Source organism: Saccopteryx leptura, chromosome 1 (assembly GCF_036850995.1).
Source record: "Saccopteryx leptura isolate mSacLep1 chromosome 1, mSacLep1_pri_phased_curated, whole genome shotgun sequence".
In the NCBI taxonomy this organism is placed as follows: Eukaryota; Metazoa; Chordata; class Mammalia; order Chiroptera; family Emballonuridae; genus Saccopteryx; species Saccopteryx leptura.
Window position 1 is genome coordinate 267,995,170 of NC_089503.1, and position 14,478 is coordinate 268,009,647.

General features: G+C 36.7%; 2 protein-coding genes across 2 annotated transcripts in view; both read right to left on the reverse strand.

Annotated features, from left to right (window-relative positions):
* ADRA1A (adrenoceptor alpha 1A) overlaps positions 1-14,478 on the reverse strand; it is a 104,437-nt gene that overhangs the window by 31,259 nt on the left and 58,700 nt on the right. The gene's annotated exons all lie outside the window — the stretch shown is intronic.
* LOC136389292 (protein FAM32A-like) lies at positions 5,911-6,439 on the reverse strand. The gene has a single exon (XM_066361105.1). The coding sequence runs from the start codon at positions 6,434-6,436 to the stop codon at positions 6,098-6,100; it is 339 nt and encodes a 112-aa protein (XP_066217202.1). The 5' UTR covers positions 6,437-6,439; the 3' UTR covers positions 5,911-6,097.

The following is a 14,478-nucleotide window of genomic DNA, read 5'->3' on the forward strand; positions in this document are numbered from 1 at the left end:
GAGTCTGTCTGACTGTCTCTCCCCATTTCCAGCTTCAGAAAAAAAAAAAAAAAAAAAAGAATATCTTTAGTGATTACTATCTGTTGTAGTGAAGAAACACTTCCTGGAATTAAATTATTCCTTAGATTTAGATTTAGTTTTAGTGTATTTTTTCTTCTGCTAAATAAATTAAACTTAATATTTTAAAATACAAAAGCAAGTATGACACTATTTATTTATTTAGTATTGTTCTGAAGTGAGATGCAGGGAGGCAGAGAGACAGATTCCTACATGCGCCCGACCAGGATCCACCCTGCATGCCCACTAGGGGGTGATGCTCTGCCCATCTGGGGCATTGCTGTGGTGCAAATGGAGCCATCCTCAGCACCCAGGCCAATTTTGCTCCAATGGAGCCTTGGCTGTGGGAGGTGAAGAGAGAGATAAAGAGAAAAGAAAGGGGGAAGGTGGAGAAGCAGATGGGCATTTCTCCAGTGAGCCCTGACTAGGAATCAAACCTGGGACATCCATATGCCAGGCCAACACTCTACCACTTAGCCAACTGGCTAGGGTCTATTTTTAATTTTCTTTTTCTATTCATCCATCCATTCATATCCATCTACCCATCCATCTATTCATCCATTCTTCCATCTAGAAAGATGTTTAGAATGTGTTGGCCAAATAATAATGGTGGTTATTTCTGGATGGTGAAATTTTTGATGGCCCTTAACTTTTTTTAAATTTTTTTTCTGAGTTGCTGTCATTTTAGTATTTAACATGTCATTTTTACATAATGGTAGTCATTGTCATTTGAATTATTTAAAAATTCAAATATATCTCTTACTTCTTGAATGAAACTTTTAATAGATGTGATTCAGTGAATGCTAAATTAATAATGAATGTCATGAATGTCATTTTTAGATTATAATAAAATATTTTTAAACCAGAGCAATGCCAATCTTTATATATTTAACTAATTTTCATAATTTAGAAAGTCATGTGTTTTATTCTTTTCATTGGTCAGTATCATCTATGCATATGGGTCAAGGTGTTAAAAATTTTCACTAAGAAATACTTGATTTTATTCTATGGTAAAAGATAGAAAAATAATACTCTTAAAGAGAGTTTAAGATCACATGTAGACTTCCACTTCCAGTAAATGGACAGACAAGAGATACAGAAAAACCTCCCATAACAGAACACCTACATATAATGAATAAAATTTAATAAGCCTCCTTTTAAGTACATGGCTAAGTTGCAAGATAGCAAAAAATTTTCCAAGGCCCAGCAACAGGAGGTAGCTAAAAACAGAATATTAATATAACACTGACCTAAAGCTCCCTTGTGGGCATTGGTTGTTCTTGATTATCAAGAGTTATGGGTTTTAGAAACCCAATAGGGTTAGAAGATGAGTCCTTGAGACTGTGTAAGATTGGGGCAGAATGTAAACCAAGATCCCCGCATGAAACTTGGAACTCTGAAAGGGCTGGGTATTCAATGAAAAGGTAGATGTCTAGGATTAGTCTCAGTCTGAATCTTGACTGTTGGAAAGAAAAGTGTCTACTGAGCACTGAACCATAAAAAAAATTAAACATATACAAACTTGTAGGATGCAGCCAAAACAGTACTTAGAAGGAAATTTACAACCTTACATACTTCTTTTCTAAAAGAAGAAAGCTGAAAATTAGTGAGCAAAGTACCTGTCTCTATTCCCTATAAAATGGAGATTGATGCAAAGATTAAATGCTAGTGCTTTATTTGGAAGGTCCACTCCCAGGTCAGAAAGAATGAGGAAAAGGGGGAGTAAGATGGAGAAGGCAGCAAGTAATGAAAGGTGAAGTGTTAGTACACTGGCCATTGACTTAGTCTAAGCCATGATAAGACTCAGCTGATTGTTTGACAGGTGTATCAGTTTGTACATCCTGTTGTATCTTCAGATAGGCTATCCAAAGAAATAGTGCCTCAAAACAGGATCCTGATAAAGTATCCTTCCTTGTATAGACCTGGGGGAAGTAGTAGGAAGGCATAAAATCCCAACTGCATCCTTCTCCTTTATATTTCCAATGGAACAAAAGCCTGAAGCTGATGGGGAAAGGGCAACAAATCCTGTCAACTCTAAAATGCTGTAGAAAATCAAGCCCAGTAACCACAATAAAACACAACAAAAACTGCTAATAACTAAAGACAAAGAGAAAATTGTGAACACATCCAGAGGGAAAAAATACACATTACACACAGAAAAAAAGATAAAAATTACAGCAGAGTTCTTATTAGAAACAATGCATACTAGAAGACAAAAATATGATTTCTTTAAAGTGCTGACAAAAATGTCACTCTAGAATTCTATATCCATAGAAAATATCTTTCAAAAATGAAGAAGAAATGAAGATGCCCTCAAATTAAAATTAAAGGAATGTATTGCCAACAGTCTTGTGCTATAAGAAATGTGAAAGAAAATTATGTGTTCAAGAAGAAATTTGAATCTATACTGAAAAAAGAAAAAAGAACAATGGCAATTAAATAAATAAAAGTAAATATAAAATCATTGTGTAATTTTTAAAATTATTCTAAATATAACTGACTGAAGCAAAGATAGTAGCAATCAACTGTGTATTTATATCATTTGTAAAAGTAAATATATATGGCCACATTAGCACAAAGTACGAAAGAAAGGAATTGGGAGTATACTGTTGTAGGGTCCTTATATTACAGTTAACCTATATAATAGTATTTAAAGAATAATTATTTTTAATAAAGAATATGATTATTCTTTAATAAAGAATGTGATTAATTAAAGATGTATATGATATATGCTAGAGTGTCCATTAAAATTTTTAAAAGAAGCATAAATAATAAGTCAATAATGAGTATACATTGAAATAATAAAAAATACTCAATGAATCTAAAAGAGGAAAGATGCAAGGGAGGAAAAACTGCAGCTGGAATAGGTAGAAAAAGCTAGCAAGGTAGTAGACTTTAATTGGAATATCTCAATAATTATATAAAAATAAAGACTAAGCAAACCAATTAAAAGGCATAAATTATCAGATTGGCTAAAAAGCAAGACCTAACTATTTGCTGTTTATAAAAAACCAACTTTAAATATAAATACACAGATATGTTACAAGTGAAAGGATAAAAAAAGATACACTAGGCAAATACAGTACTAATCAAAGCAAAGCTGGAGGAGTTACATTAATGTCAGAAAAAGTAGCTTTCAGCCAGGGATAAAGTGAAATACTACATAGTTACTTTTTAAGAAGCTATTAGAGTCCTAAAAGTGTACACACTGAATCATGGAGCTTCAGAAAACATAAACAAGAATAAATAGGAATATATTAAAAAAAAAAAAAGACAAATCCACTATTATAGTTGAAGACTTCAACACTACTCTAAAGTAAAGAAAATAAATAAGAATATAAAAGGTCTAGATAATGCTTTCAAACACCTTGACATAGTTTATAGAACTTTCTACCCAACAAAATTGTAATACACATTCTGTGAAGTGCACATGGAACATTACTAAAGATAGAGTATATTCTGGTCATTAAATAAATCATAACAATTTTAGGAGAATTGGAAATATAGAACATACATTATAGATTATCAATTACAGGAAGAGAACAGAAAAATCTACAAATCTAAGAAAGTAAACAACTCACATATATAACTCATGAATCAAAGAAGAAATTGCAGAGAATCTAGAAACTCTTTTATCTTAAAAAAATGAAACTATAACATTTTATTTTCAGCCAAAGCAGTTCTTAGAACTATAGATCCCACAGGTATTAAAAATGGACAATGAGACAATTCTACAAACAACTCTGTGATCATAACTTCAACAACTTAGATGATGTGGACAAACTCCTTGAAAGACACAAGTTGCTAAACTTACTCAAGTAAAATAGAAATAAATATCTTAGCTAGTCCTATACCTGTGAAAGAAATTAAATTTGCAATTAAAAACCTTACAAGAAAGAAAAATCCAGGCCCAGATAACCTTACTGGAAAAGTCTACTAAATTTAAAAGTAATAAATATTTTTAATTATATACAAACTCTTCCAACAGAAAATGAGGTAATAACTCCTAATTAGTTGGTGCTGGGGGGGGGGGGTGTCTCAAGCATTATACTGATATCAGATAAAGACATTATAAGAAAGAATAACTATATATAAATACTTCTTATAATGAAAGCACAAGATGAATGTCACAGCTCAAGCAGAGAGTGAATTCACCTTTCCTTCACCTTTTTTGTTCTATTGGGACTTTCCATGGACTAGATGATGCCCATCCATATTGGTGAGGTTGATATTCATTACTTTTTTGTTTGTATTTGTTTTTTCGTTTATGATTTTAATCTACTATGTTTAATTTTTTTAAAATACTCATGCTCTTTTTTTTTTAATTTTTATTTTTTATTTATTCATTTTAGAGAGGAGAGAGAGACAGACAGACAGACAGAAAGGAGGAGCAGGAAGCATCAACTCCCATATGTGCCTTGACTAGGCAAGCCCAGGGTTTTGAACCGGCGACCTCAGTGTTTCCAGGTCGACACTTTATCCACTGCGCCACCACAGGTCAGGCATACTATGTTTATATAGATTCAAGTGTCCCACCAAATATATCTCCCCCAACCCCGTGTTCCCTCCGCACCCCCTTTTGCCCCCTCCCTCCAATGCTTTCCCCCTTCCCTCCAAGATTTGCTGTCCTGTTCTCTATAATGCTGAATTTATATATATATATATATATATAATTTCACTAATCTCTTTCCCTTCTCTGATCCCATCTTATCTTCCACTTTCCCTCTGGTCCTTTTGATCCCGCCTCTGCCTCTGTTCCGTTGCTCTGTTCACATTGTTCATTGGATTCCTCAAATAAGTGAGGTCATATGATATTTTTCTTTCTCTGCCTGGCTTATTTCACTTAGCATAATAGTTTCCAGGTCCATCCATGTTGTCACAAAAGGTAAGATTTCCTTCTTCCGCATGGCCGCGTTCATTACTCTGCTTATTGATTCAAATGCTCATCTCTTCCGGAGATACACTCACAGATACAGTAAGAAATAATGTTTTATCAGCTATCTGTGTATCTCTTAGCTTAGCAAACTATCACATGAAATTGACCACAGATAAATACATCATGGTTTTGTATGGAAAAACTCATTATTTTCAGATATAATTCTCTCCAAATTAATCTATGATGTAAATCAACAGTCTATTTCATGGTCAAGTGGAGAACCAAAAATGGCCTGGAATATTTGAAACAGAAGAAAGCAGAAAGAAGGAAGGAAATTAATTTCCTAAATATTAAGGTATTATAAATGTTTTATAAATCACCTATTGACTTATGAATAGACAAACAGATCAAGAGAAACGAATGAAGACCTCGGAGATAGTCCTACATATAAGGAATCTTGTGTTTTTTTTTAATGTCTTATTAGGCTCCTTGCTTGGCTTTCTTTTTTTTTTATAAATAAATTTTTATTAATTTTAATGGGGTGACATCAATAAATCAGGGTACATATATTCAAAGAAAACATGTCCAGGTTATCTTGTCATTCAATTATGTTCCATACCCATCACCCAAAGTCAGATTGTCCTCCGTCACCTTCTATCTAGTTTTCTTTGTGCCCTGCCCCCTCCACTTCTTCCTCCTTCCTTCCCCCCACCCCCCATAACCACCACACTCTTGTCCAGGGGTCCCCAAACTTTTTACACAGGGGGCCAGTTCACTGTCCCTCAGACCGTTGGAGGGCCGGACTATAAAAAAAAACTATGAACAAATCCCTATGCATACTGCACATATCTTATTTTAAAGTAAAAAAAAAAAAAAAAAAAAAAAGGAACAAATACAATATTTAAAATAAAGAACAAGTAAATTTAAATCAACAAACTGACCAGTATTTCTTTTTTATTATTATTATTTTTTATAGTAAACGAATAGTCTTACTTTAATTAAGTTCCAGAATGAGGGCATACTGATTTGAAAATCAGTTGTCTCAGCAGAAGATGCAAGGGTGTGTATAAAAGAAAGTTTCTAGAAATACCAAAGGCATCAAATATAACCCCAATTTGGCTTTCCATTTTCCGTTGGTGCCACTCCATATCCCAGGCGGGGAGGCTACTTTGTCCAGCTGACTCTGGGAAAGTCACAGTGCTCTGTGAGTGTATCCAGGTGCCTGTTGAAGTCCTCCACTCTTTGCTTGTGGGTTTTGGAGGCTTTCTTCAGGATCCTTTCCATTTTCCGCTTCTCCTGCATCTTCTCGAAGGCTGCCTGGGTCGGAGTCCACTTGTCCAGGTCGCGCTGCTTCTCTTCCTCGTTCTTTTTGCTTGTCCCCATGGCTTCCAGGAGTTTGGCCTTGTCCTTGTCCTTCTTTTTCTTCTTCCGCTTGGTCACTCCGAGCTCTGCAACGCCTTTCAGCTTCAAGGTCCCCCTCTGCACCTGTTCATAGGCCTCCATGGCGACTTGACCAGTATTTCAATGGGAACAATGGACCTGTTTTGGCTAATGAGATGGTCAATGTGCTCCTCTCACTGACCACCAATGAAAGAGGTGCCCCTGCCCTGGCCGGTTGGCTCAGCGGTAGAGCGTCGGCCTGGCGTGTGGGGGACCCGGGTTCGATTCCCGGCCAGGGCACATAGGAGAAGCGCCCATTTGCTTCTCCACCCCCCCTCCTTCCTCTCTGTCTCTCTCTTTCCCTCCCACAGCCAAGGCTCCATTGGAGCAAAGATGGCCCGGGTGCTGGGGATGGCTCCTTGGCCTCTGCCCCAGGCGCTAGAGTGGCTCTGGTTGTGGCAGAGCGACGCCCCGGAGGGGCAGAGCATCGCCCCCCTGGTGGGCAGAGCATCATCCCTAGTGGGTGTGCCGGGTGGATCCCGGTCGGGCGCATGCGGGAGTCTGTCTGACTGTCTCTCCCCGTTTCCAGCTTCAGAAAAAAAAGAAAAAAAGAAAAAAAGAAAGAGGTGCCCCTTCCGGAAGTGCAGCAGGGGCTGGATAAATGGCCTCAGGGGGCCGCATGTGGCCCGCAGGCCGTAGTTTGGGGACCCCTGCTCTTGTCCATGTCTCTGAGTCTCATTTTTATGTCCCACCAATGTATGGAATCATGCAGTTCTTCGTTTTTTTCTGATTTACTTATTTCACTCCGTATAATGTTATCAAGATCCCACCATTTTGTTGTAAGTGATCCGATGTCATCATTTCTTATGGCTGAGTAGTATTCCATAGTGTATATGTGCCACATCTTCTTTATCCAGTCATATATATATATATATATATTTACAGTGATTAAAGTCTTTAAGCAAACTCTTGGCCAATACAACAAGAATCCATAAAAGAGTAGTGTCCTTAACATGTTCACCAAGTCCAGGTTGGCACCAGCACCATTCCAAATCCCTGTGAATGCAACCCAACCCCAGTTCAGTCCGTTGGGAGCTATCACAAGGAGCAGGAATCCAGAAAAAGTCCATGTCCAGGAAAAGTCTGCATGGCACTGAAATTGTTGTCACAATTCTATATTTTGCAGCTCACATCCAAGTCCCAATGACTGCTGCTTCTAGCTGGTAATGATTCAGGTAGACTGGAAAAGCCACCTGCATGCAGCATGTGTGGAGATGGAGCCTCTGTTCTCCTCTGCCTGGAGAGATGAGACCAGGGTGCTTTTCCCTGGAGCTTTGCAACTGTGGCATGGTAAAGAGAACCTTGGGGTACACTAAGCTGGGTGGCAAAGGTAAATTCACAATAGAAGCTGGCAAAAAGGGGAGAGAGAGCTCTAAATTAGGAGTAGGTCCAAGCCTGAAATATGAGTGGGGCATTGAGGTAGGAGGAATAAAGAAAACACTATATATTAAACAAAGCAGCAGAAAATAGGACTATCAACACCCACAACAGAGATCTTTGAGGGAAGAATAAAAAACCTGACTATTCAGGCAAGACATAGTTAAGTGGCCCTTGTGCAAATGAGATCTGTTTACCTGCTTCTTGGAAGAAATACCCTAGGCTCATCCACAGTGTCATAGATGGGGTTGACAGCCCTGGGCACCTTCAGCCTTCAGTGGCAAACCCCAGCATTTTGGGCAAGGTTAGGTCATAGTTGGCTGAAGCAGGGCTGGAAGAGACTGAACCCTCCCTTAGAGGAGCGAGGGGGAAGCCTACCTTCCAGTGTCACTTTTTCCTCACAGCAAAGGCATGTAAGCCTGGCAGGCTTTAGCTCAATGACCTTCCTTTTCACTATTGAAGCAGGACCCAGATGGATTCCAATGAGACCCCTTTGGGGCATTGGAGCCTTTAAGGGCATATCCTAAAAGCTGGTAGTTCACTTGATCTCTATTGGACTTATTCTGCCTCTTGGTACCTTAAAAGCCATGCTCAGAAGATCTCGCTGAGGGGTTTGAGGATCCCCATTCGCTTATATAAACCTTTTCCATATATCTGGAGCTATTTGGAAGAAGACAAAACAGTGTTATTAGCTGGATCAAATAAAAGAAGGCAGAAGTTTGCAGGAGAAGAAGATTTGGTGTCTCCTGTTCATCAGCACTCAAAAGAAATTTAAAAAATTTTAAGTAAAAAGCATGATATAGTAGACCCATAGGAGTTCCAGGATATGACTCCCCCCTTTAAAATTTTTTAAATTGACCTTAAAATATTTGCTGGGTATGCTTTAATAATACTTTGACTTTAAAGATTGTAAGAAATACCCATAATTCGAAAGGTTTGACAAAATACAGTAAATGCTTTTGCAACATATGCAGGAACATTGTCAGTTTTAACCAGTTTAGGAAATCCAATAATAGAAAAATGCATACAGACAATGAGCTATAACTTGTTTAGCAGCCTCTCCTATTCTGGCAGAGGGTACTATGTATATAAATCCAGAATAAGTATCCATTCTAATGTGGACATAAGGCTGTTTGCCAAATGAAGGTATATGAGTAACCTCCATTTGCCAAAGTTGTCCTGGTAGGAGTCCTTGAGGGTTAACTCCAAATGAAGGGGCAGATTGTAGTATAGGAACCCTTGGACAGGATTTACCAATCTGCCATGTTGCTTCCCTGGGAAAGTTGAAGCTGTTTACACAGGGCTGCAGCGTTCTGGTGATGAATAGTATGAGACTGAATTTTTCGATCTGTCATGGCTGCTTCAAATAATTTTTTTGGGGGTAGCTTGATCAACAAGGGCATTCCCTTGTGCTAAAGCTCCAGGGAGCATGGAGTGAGCTCGAGTATGTCCTATACAACATGGAGCTCTATGTTGACATACAAGTCTTTGAAGAAGGAGGAACTGCTGAAATAGTTCATCCGCAGTTGTCCCTAAGACAGCAGTCTTTATAGTGGAAACAACCATAAGTAAATATTTGCTGTCTGTATATAGATTAAAGGAGGAATATGGCAAATACTTAAAAGCCATGATAATGGCATATAATTCTAGTCTTTGACCTGATTTTAAGTTGACTGTTTCAATATAAAGTTGTCCATTGATTTGCAAAAGCGATTTGCCATTTAGTGGAAGTTTCCTAAAGCCATTGTTGTTGATCCTTTGAAAAAAGGAACAATAATTTTGAGGCTCAAAACTTATAAGCTATAAGGGTCACCTATGCCCCTTGATAATCAAGGAGGTGACAAGATCAAAATATGGAAGTGTATTTCATGGGCTATTAGATGGTTCAATGTGCCCAAGCTGTAGCTGCAGGAATCTTAATATATGATCAAGGTTGCATTACAGATTAGTGAGGAAAATAGAGATGCTTCAATAAATGGCCCTGGTACAAGAGGCTATCCAAATGGATTAAAAAAACCATGTTACTTTGGATTCTAATCTCATTTCATACATAAAAATCAATTTCAGGTGGATTAAAGACCTTGTTTTATGTTCACATACTACTGACTCATGCAAAATAATATGAATGAGTCTCAAATGTATTATGCTAAGAGAAAGAAACCGTATTCAAAAAGTTATATACTGGATGGTTCCATTTATATGACATTTTTGCAATGGCAACCCTATAGGGACAGAAAATAGATCAGTGGTTGCCAGGGGCTGGGGATGGGGAGAGAGCTGTGGCTGCCAAGAAGCATGAAGAAAGTTTTGGGGATGATAGAAATTTCAATACTTTGATTGTGCTGGTAAGTGCTTGTTAAAACTCACAGAACTATATGGCAAAAAATAATAAATTTTAGTGTACATAAATTATACCTCAATATAACACCTTCAGGGAACTTTTCTCCTAAAAACATAATAACTTACCATTATTAATCTCTTTCTATGAACCAGGCACTGTGATCAGCATTTCTACATGCACCCTTCCATTTAATTTTTCCACAATCGTCATATGAGATAGATACTATTTTTATTTAAGTAAAAAAGATTAGGAGAGATAGAATCATTTAGCAGTTTCTTTTATTCTGCAGAGTTGGTTAAATTCTTTTTGGTTTTAATTCTTTAAATATCCTCTCTAAGAATAACTTGATTAAACATCCTTGCTCTCCTTTGGCCTACAACTCTATATCTGCTCAGCTGGCTATAGAAACATTCCTTCTCTCTTAGACTTTTTGTCATCTTACCTAAGGTTTACAGCAAGCATTCTCTGCTTCTCTCTTCTACCTTATTAAGTCATGCCCACACCAAGATACCCACATACACACAACCATGAACATTGTTACAAAAGAAAACTGGCTTCATTACATTCTGAAAAGATGCAGCTTCTGTAAGTAATGTGTATAAAAAGAGCAACAAGTGAACAAACAAAACAAACAAACAAAAATTAAATTCATAGATATAGAGACAACAGAATGGTAGTTACCAGAGGGAAAGGAGGATGGGAGAGGGTGAAGAGGGTAAAAGGGGTCAAATATATGATGATAAGATGGAGACTCGACTTTGGGTAGTAAGTGCACAAAAGAGTATACAGATGTCATATTATAAAGTTGCAATTTATATAATGTTATTAGCCAATGTTACCCCAGATAATCTAAAAAAAAAAAAAACCCAGAAAAACTAATCAAATTTTTCAGAAATTAAAATTTAATCTAGGATGATTGCAGCTTCACATATAGTTGTAAGAAATCATACAGGGAGATATTTTATTAGCAGGTTTCCTCCAATGGTAACATCTTGTAAAACTGTAGTACAACATTACAAACAGAATATTGACACTGATACAGGCAACATACAGAACACTTCCATTACTGCAAGGACACCACCCCTACTTTCCTCCCAACTCCACTCCTCCCTAACCTTTGCCTATTACCAATCTGTTCTCCATTTCTATAATTTTGACATTTCAAAAATGTTATGTAAATGAAGTCATGAAGTATGTAATTATTTGGGGATGGGCTTTTTTTATTCAGCAACTCAGCATAATTCTCTGGAGATTCATCAAAACAATAACAACAACAACAAAACTGTATGTATCAATAGTTCCTTCCTGTTTATTGCTGAGTAAGAATGTATCACAGCTTGTTGAACCATTCACTCTCTGAAAAACATCTGGTTGTTTCTGGTTGGGCTTATGACAAATAAAGCTGCTATAAATATTCCTGTACAGATTTTTGTGTGAGCATAAATTTTCACTTCTCTGGGATAAATGCCAAGAAATTCAATTACTGGGTCATATGGTAGTTGCATGTTTATGTTTTTGTGAAATTTCTGAACTTTTCCAAAGTGTCTGGATTAGTTTACATTGCCACCGGCAATGTACAAGTGATCCAGTATCTTTGTGTTGCTGCCAGCATCTGATGTTGTCACTATTTTTAAAGTTAGCCATTCTGATAGTTGTGTAATGAATCTAGTTATTGTTTTAAATTTGCATTTCTCTACTGGCTAATGATGTTGAGCATCTTTCCATGTAGTTATGTGCCATCCATATCTCCTTTTCAGTGAAATGTCTGTTCATGTCTTCTGTCCATGTTCTACTTGGATAGTTTTTGTATTGTTCTGTTTTTACTGTTGAACTTTGAGAGTTCCTTATATAATCTAGACACCAGTCTTTTATAGGATATATTTTTTTAGATAATTTCTACCACTATTATCTTTTTCATCCTCTAACAGAGTCTTTTTTAAAATTTTGACAAAGTCCAATGTATTAATTTTTCCTGTTACAAACAGAGCTTTTGGTGTATAGTCTTCTCTGGACCTGGAGGCCTAAGATTTTCTTCTTTGTTTTTCCTAAAAGTTTATAGCTTTAGATTTTATTCTTACGTCTATAATCCACTTTGAGTCAATTTTTGTATAAGGTGTGAGGTTTGTGTCAAGGTTCAATTTTTGCCTATGGATGTCCAGTTTGCCTTTGTATCATTTGAATAGGTTATCTTTCATCTATTGCATTTCTTTTGCATCTTTGTAAAAAAATTAGTCAGATATATTTGTATGGATCAATTTTGGAGTTCTCCATTTTGTTCCATTGATCTGTGTGTCTATCCCTCTGTCGATCTACAGTCTTAATTACTGTCACTGTATAAGCTCTGAAATTGGATAGCATGATTCACTTTAAACTTCTTTCCCAGTGGTTTTCAGCTATTTTAGTCCCTTTGTTTTTCCATATAAATTTTAGAAAACTTGTGTATAACAACAAGAAAATCTTGTAGGATTTTGACAGTGATACTGTTAAATCTGTATGTCAATTTGGGGAGAACTGTTATCTTTACTATGTTGAGTGCATGAATGCAATAGGTCTGTCATTTATTTAGATCTTCTTTGACTTTGTCCATCAGTATTTTGTTGTTTCAGCATACAAATATTGTTAGATTTAACCCCAAGTATTTCATTTTTATGAGCAATTGTAAATTGTATTGCATCTTAAAATTTGGTGCCCAAGTGCTTATTACTAGTATGTAAATAATATTTTTGTTTGCCTTGTCCCCTGAGACCTTGCTGAAGTTGCTTATTAGTTCTAGAAGTATTTGTTTTCAGTAGAATCCTTAGAATTTTCAACATAAGTATCATCATATCATCTACAAATAATGACAGTTTTCTTTCTATCTAATCTGTATGGGTTTTTTTTTTTCCTTTTCTTGCCTTACGGCATGGGTTAGAAGCTCCATGTTGAAGAACAGCAATGAGAATAGACATCCTTGCCTTTGTTCCTGATCTTAGGGGGAAGGTTATTTGCTCTCTTACTATTATGTTTAATGTTACTTGCAGGTTGGTTGTAATCTGTATTTTATTGTATAACAACCAGATTGAGGAAGTCTCCCCATCTATTCCTAGTTTTCTGAGAATTTTTATCATAACTGCCTTTTGGAATTTGTCAAGTACTTCTTCTGATCAACTAATGTGATAAGTGATTTTTATTCTTTAGCATGTTAATATGATGAATTACATGTATTGATTTTTAAATATTAGATAACTTTGCATCCTTGGAATAAATTCCTCTTGGTAATGACATGTAATTCTTTTCATATTTTGCTGAATTCTACTTGTTATTTTGTTAATGGTTTTTAAGATATATTTATAAAGGATATTAGACTGTAGTTTTCTTTCTCCCTTTCCTCTGTTCCTTCTCTGTCCCTCACTCCTTTCTTCCTCTCTCTCCTTTTCTTTCCTTCCCTCCTTCCCTTCCTTCCTTCCTTCCTTCCTTCCTTCCTTCCTTCCTTCCTTCCTTCCTTCCTTCCTTCCTTCCTTCCTTCCTTCCTCCCTCCCTCCCTCCCTCCCTCCCTCCTTCCCTCCCTTCCTCCCTTCCTTCTTCACTAGCTCCAAAGTAAATTGGGAAATGTCTCATCCTTTTTTACTTTCTGAAGAGACTGTATAAAATTGGTATTAACTCTTCTGTTAATAGAATTTTTTCCTGAAACCATTGTGTGACAATTTCTTTTTTCTTTGACAGTTTTTAAGTTATGAATTCAATTTCCTTAATAATTATTGAGCTATCTACAGTGAAAGATCTATGGTGAGTTGGGTAGCTCAAACTTGTCATAAAATTAGTCCACTTCATCTAAATTGTCAAGTTAATGTGTGTAGGGTTATTCATAATATTTTCTTATCACTGCAAAGTCTGTAGTAATATCCTGATTAATTCCTGATTTGGTAATTTTGGTCTTCTCTTTGTTTTTATCTATCTATATATCTATTTATTTATTTTTGGTCAGTGTTGCTAGATGTTTGTCAATTTCATTGAGCTTTTCAAGAATCACTGAATTTTTCTGTAGTTTTACTGTTTTTAATTTTATTGATTTCTGCTCTTATTCTTTTATTTTCTTCCTTTTTCTTGCCTTGGGTTTATTTTACTTTTCTTTTACTTGTTCCTTGAAGTGGGAGCTTAGATTATTTTTTTTCTTTTTTCTTTTTCTTTTTTTTTCTTTTTCTGAAGCTGGAAACGGGGAGAGACAGTCAGACAGACTCCCGCATGCGCCCGACCGGGATCCACCCGGCACGCCCACCAGGGGCGACGCTCTGCCCACCAGGGGGCGATGCTCTGCCGTGACCAGAGCCACTCTAGCGCCTGGGGCAGAGGCCAAGGAGCCATCCCCAGCACCCGGGCCATCTTTGCTCCAATGGAGCCTTGGCTGCGG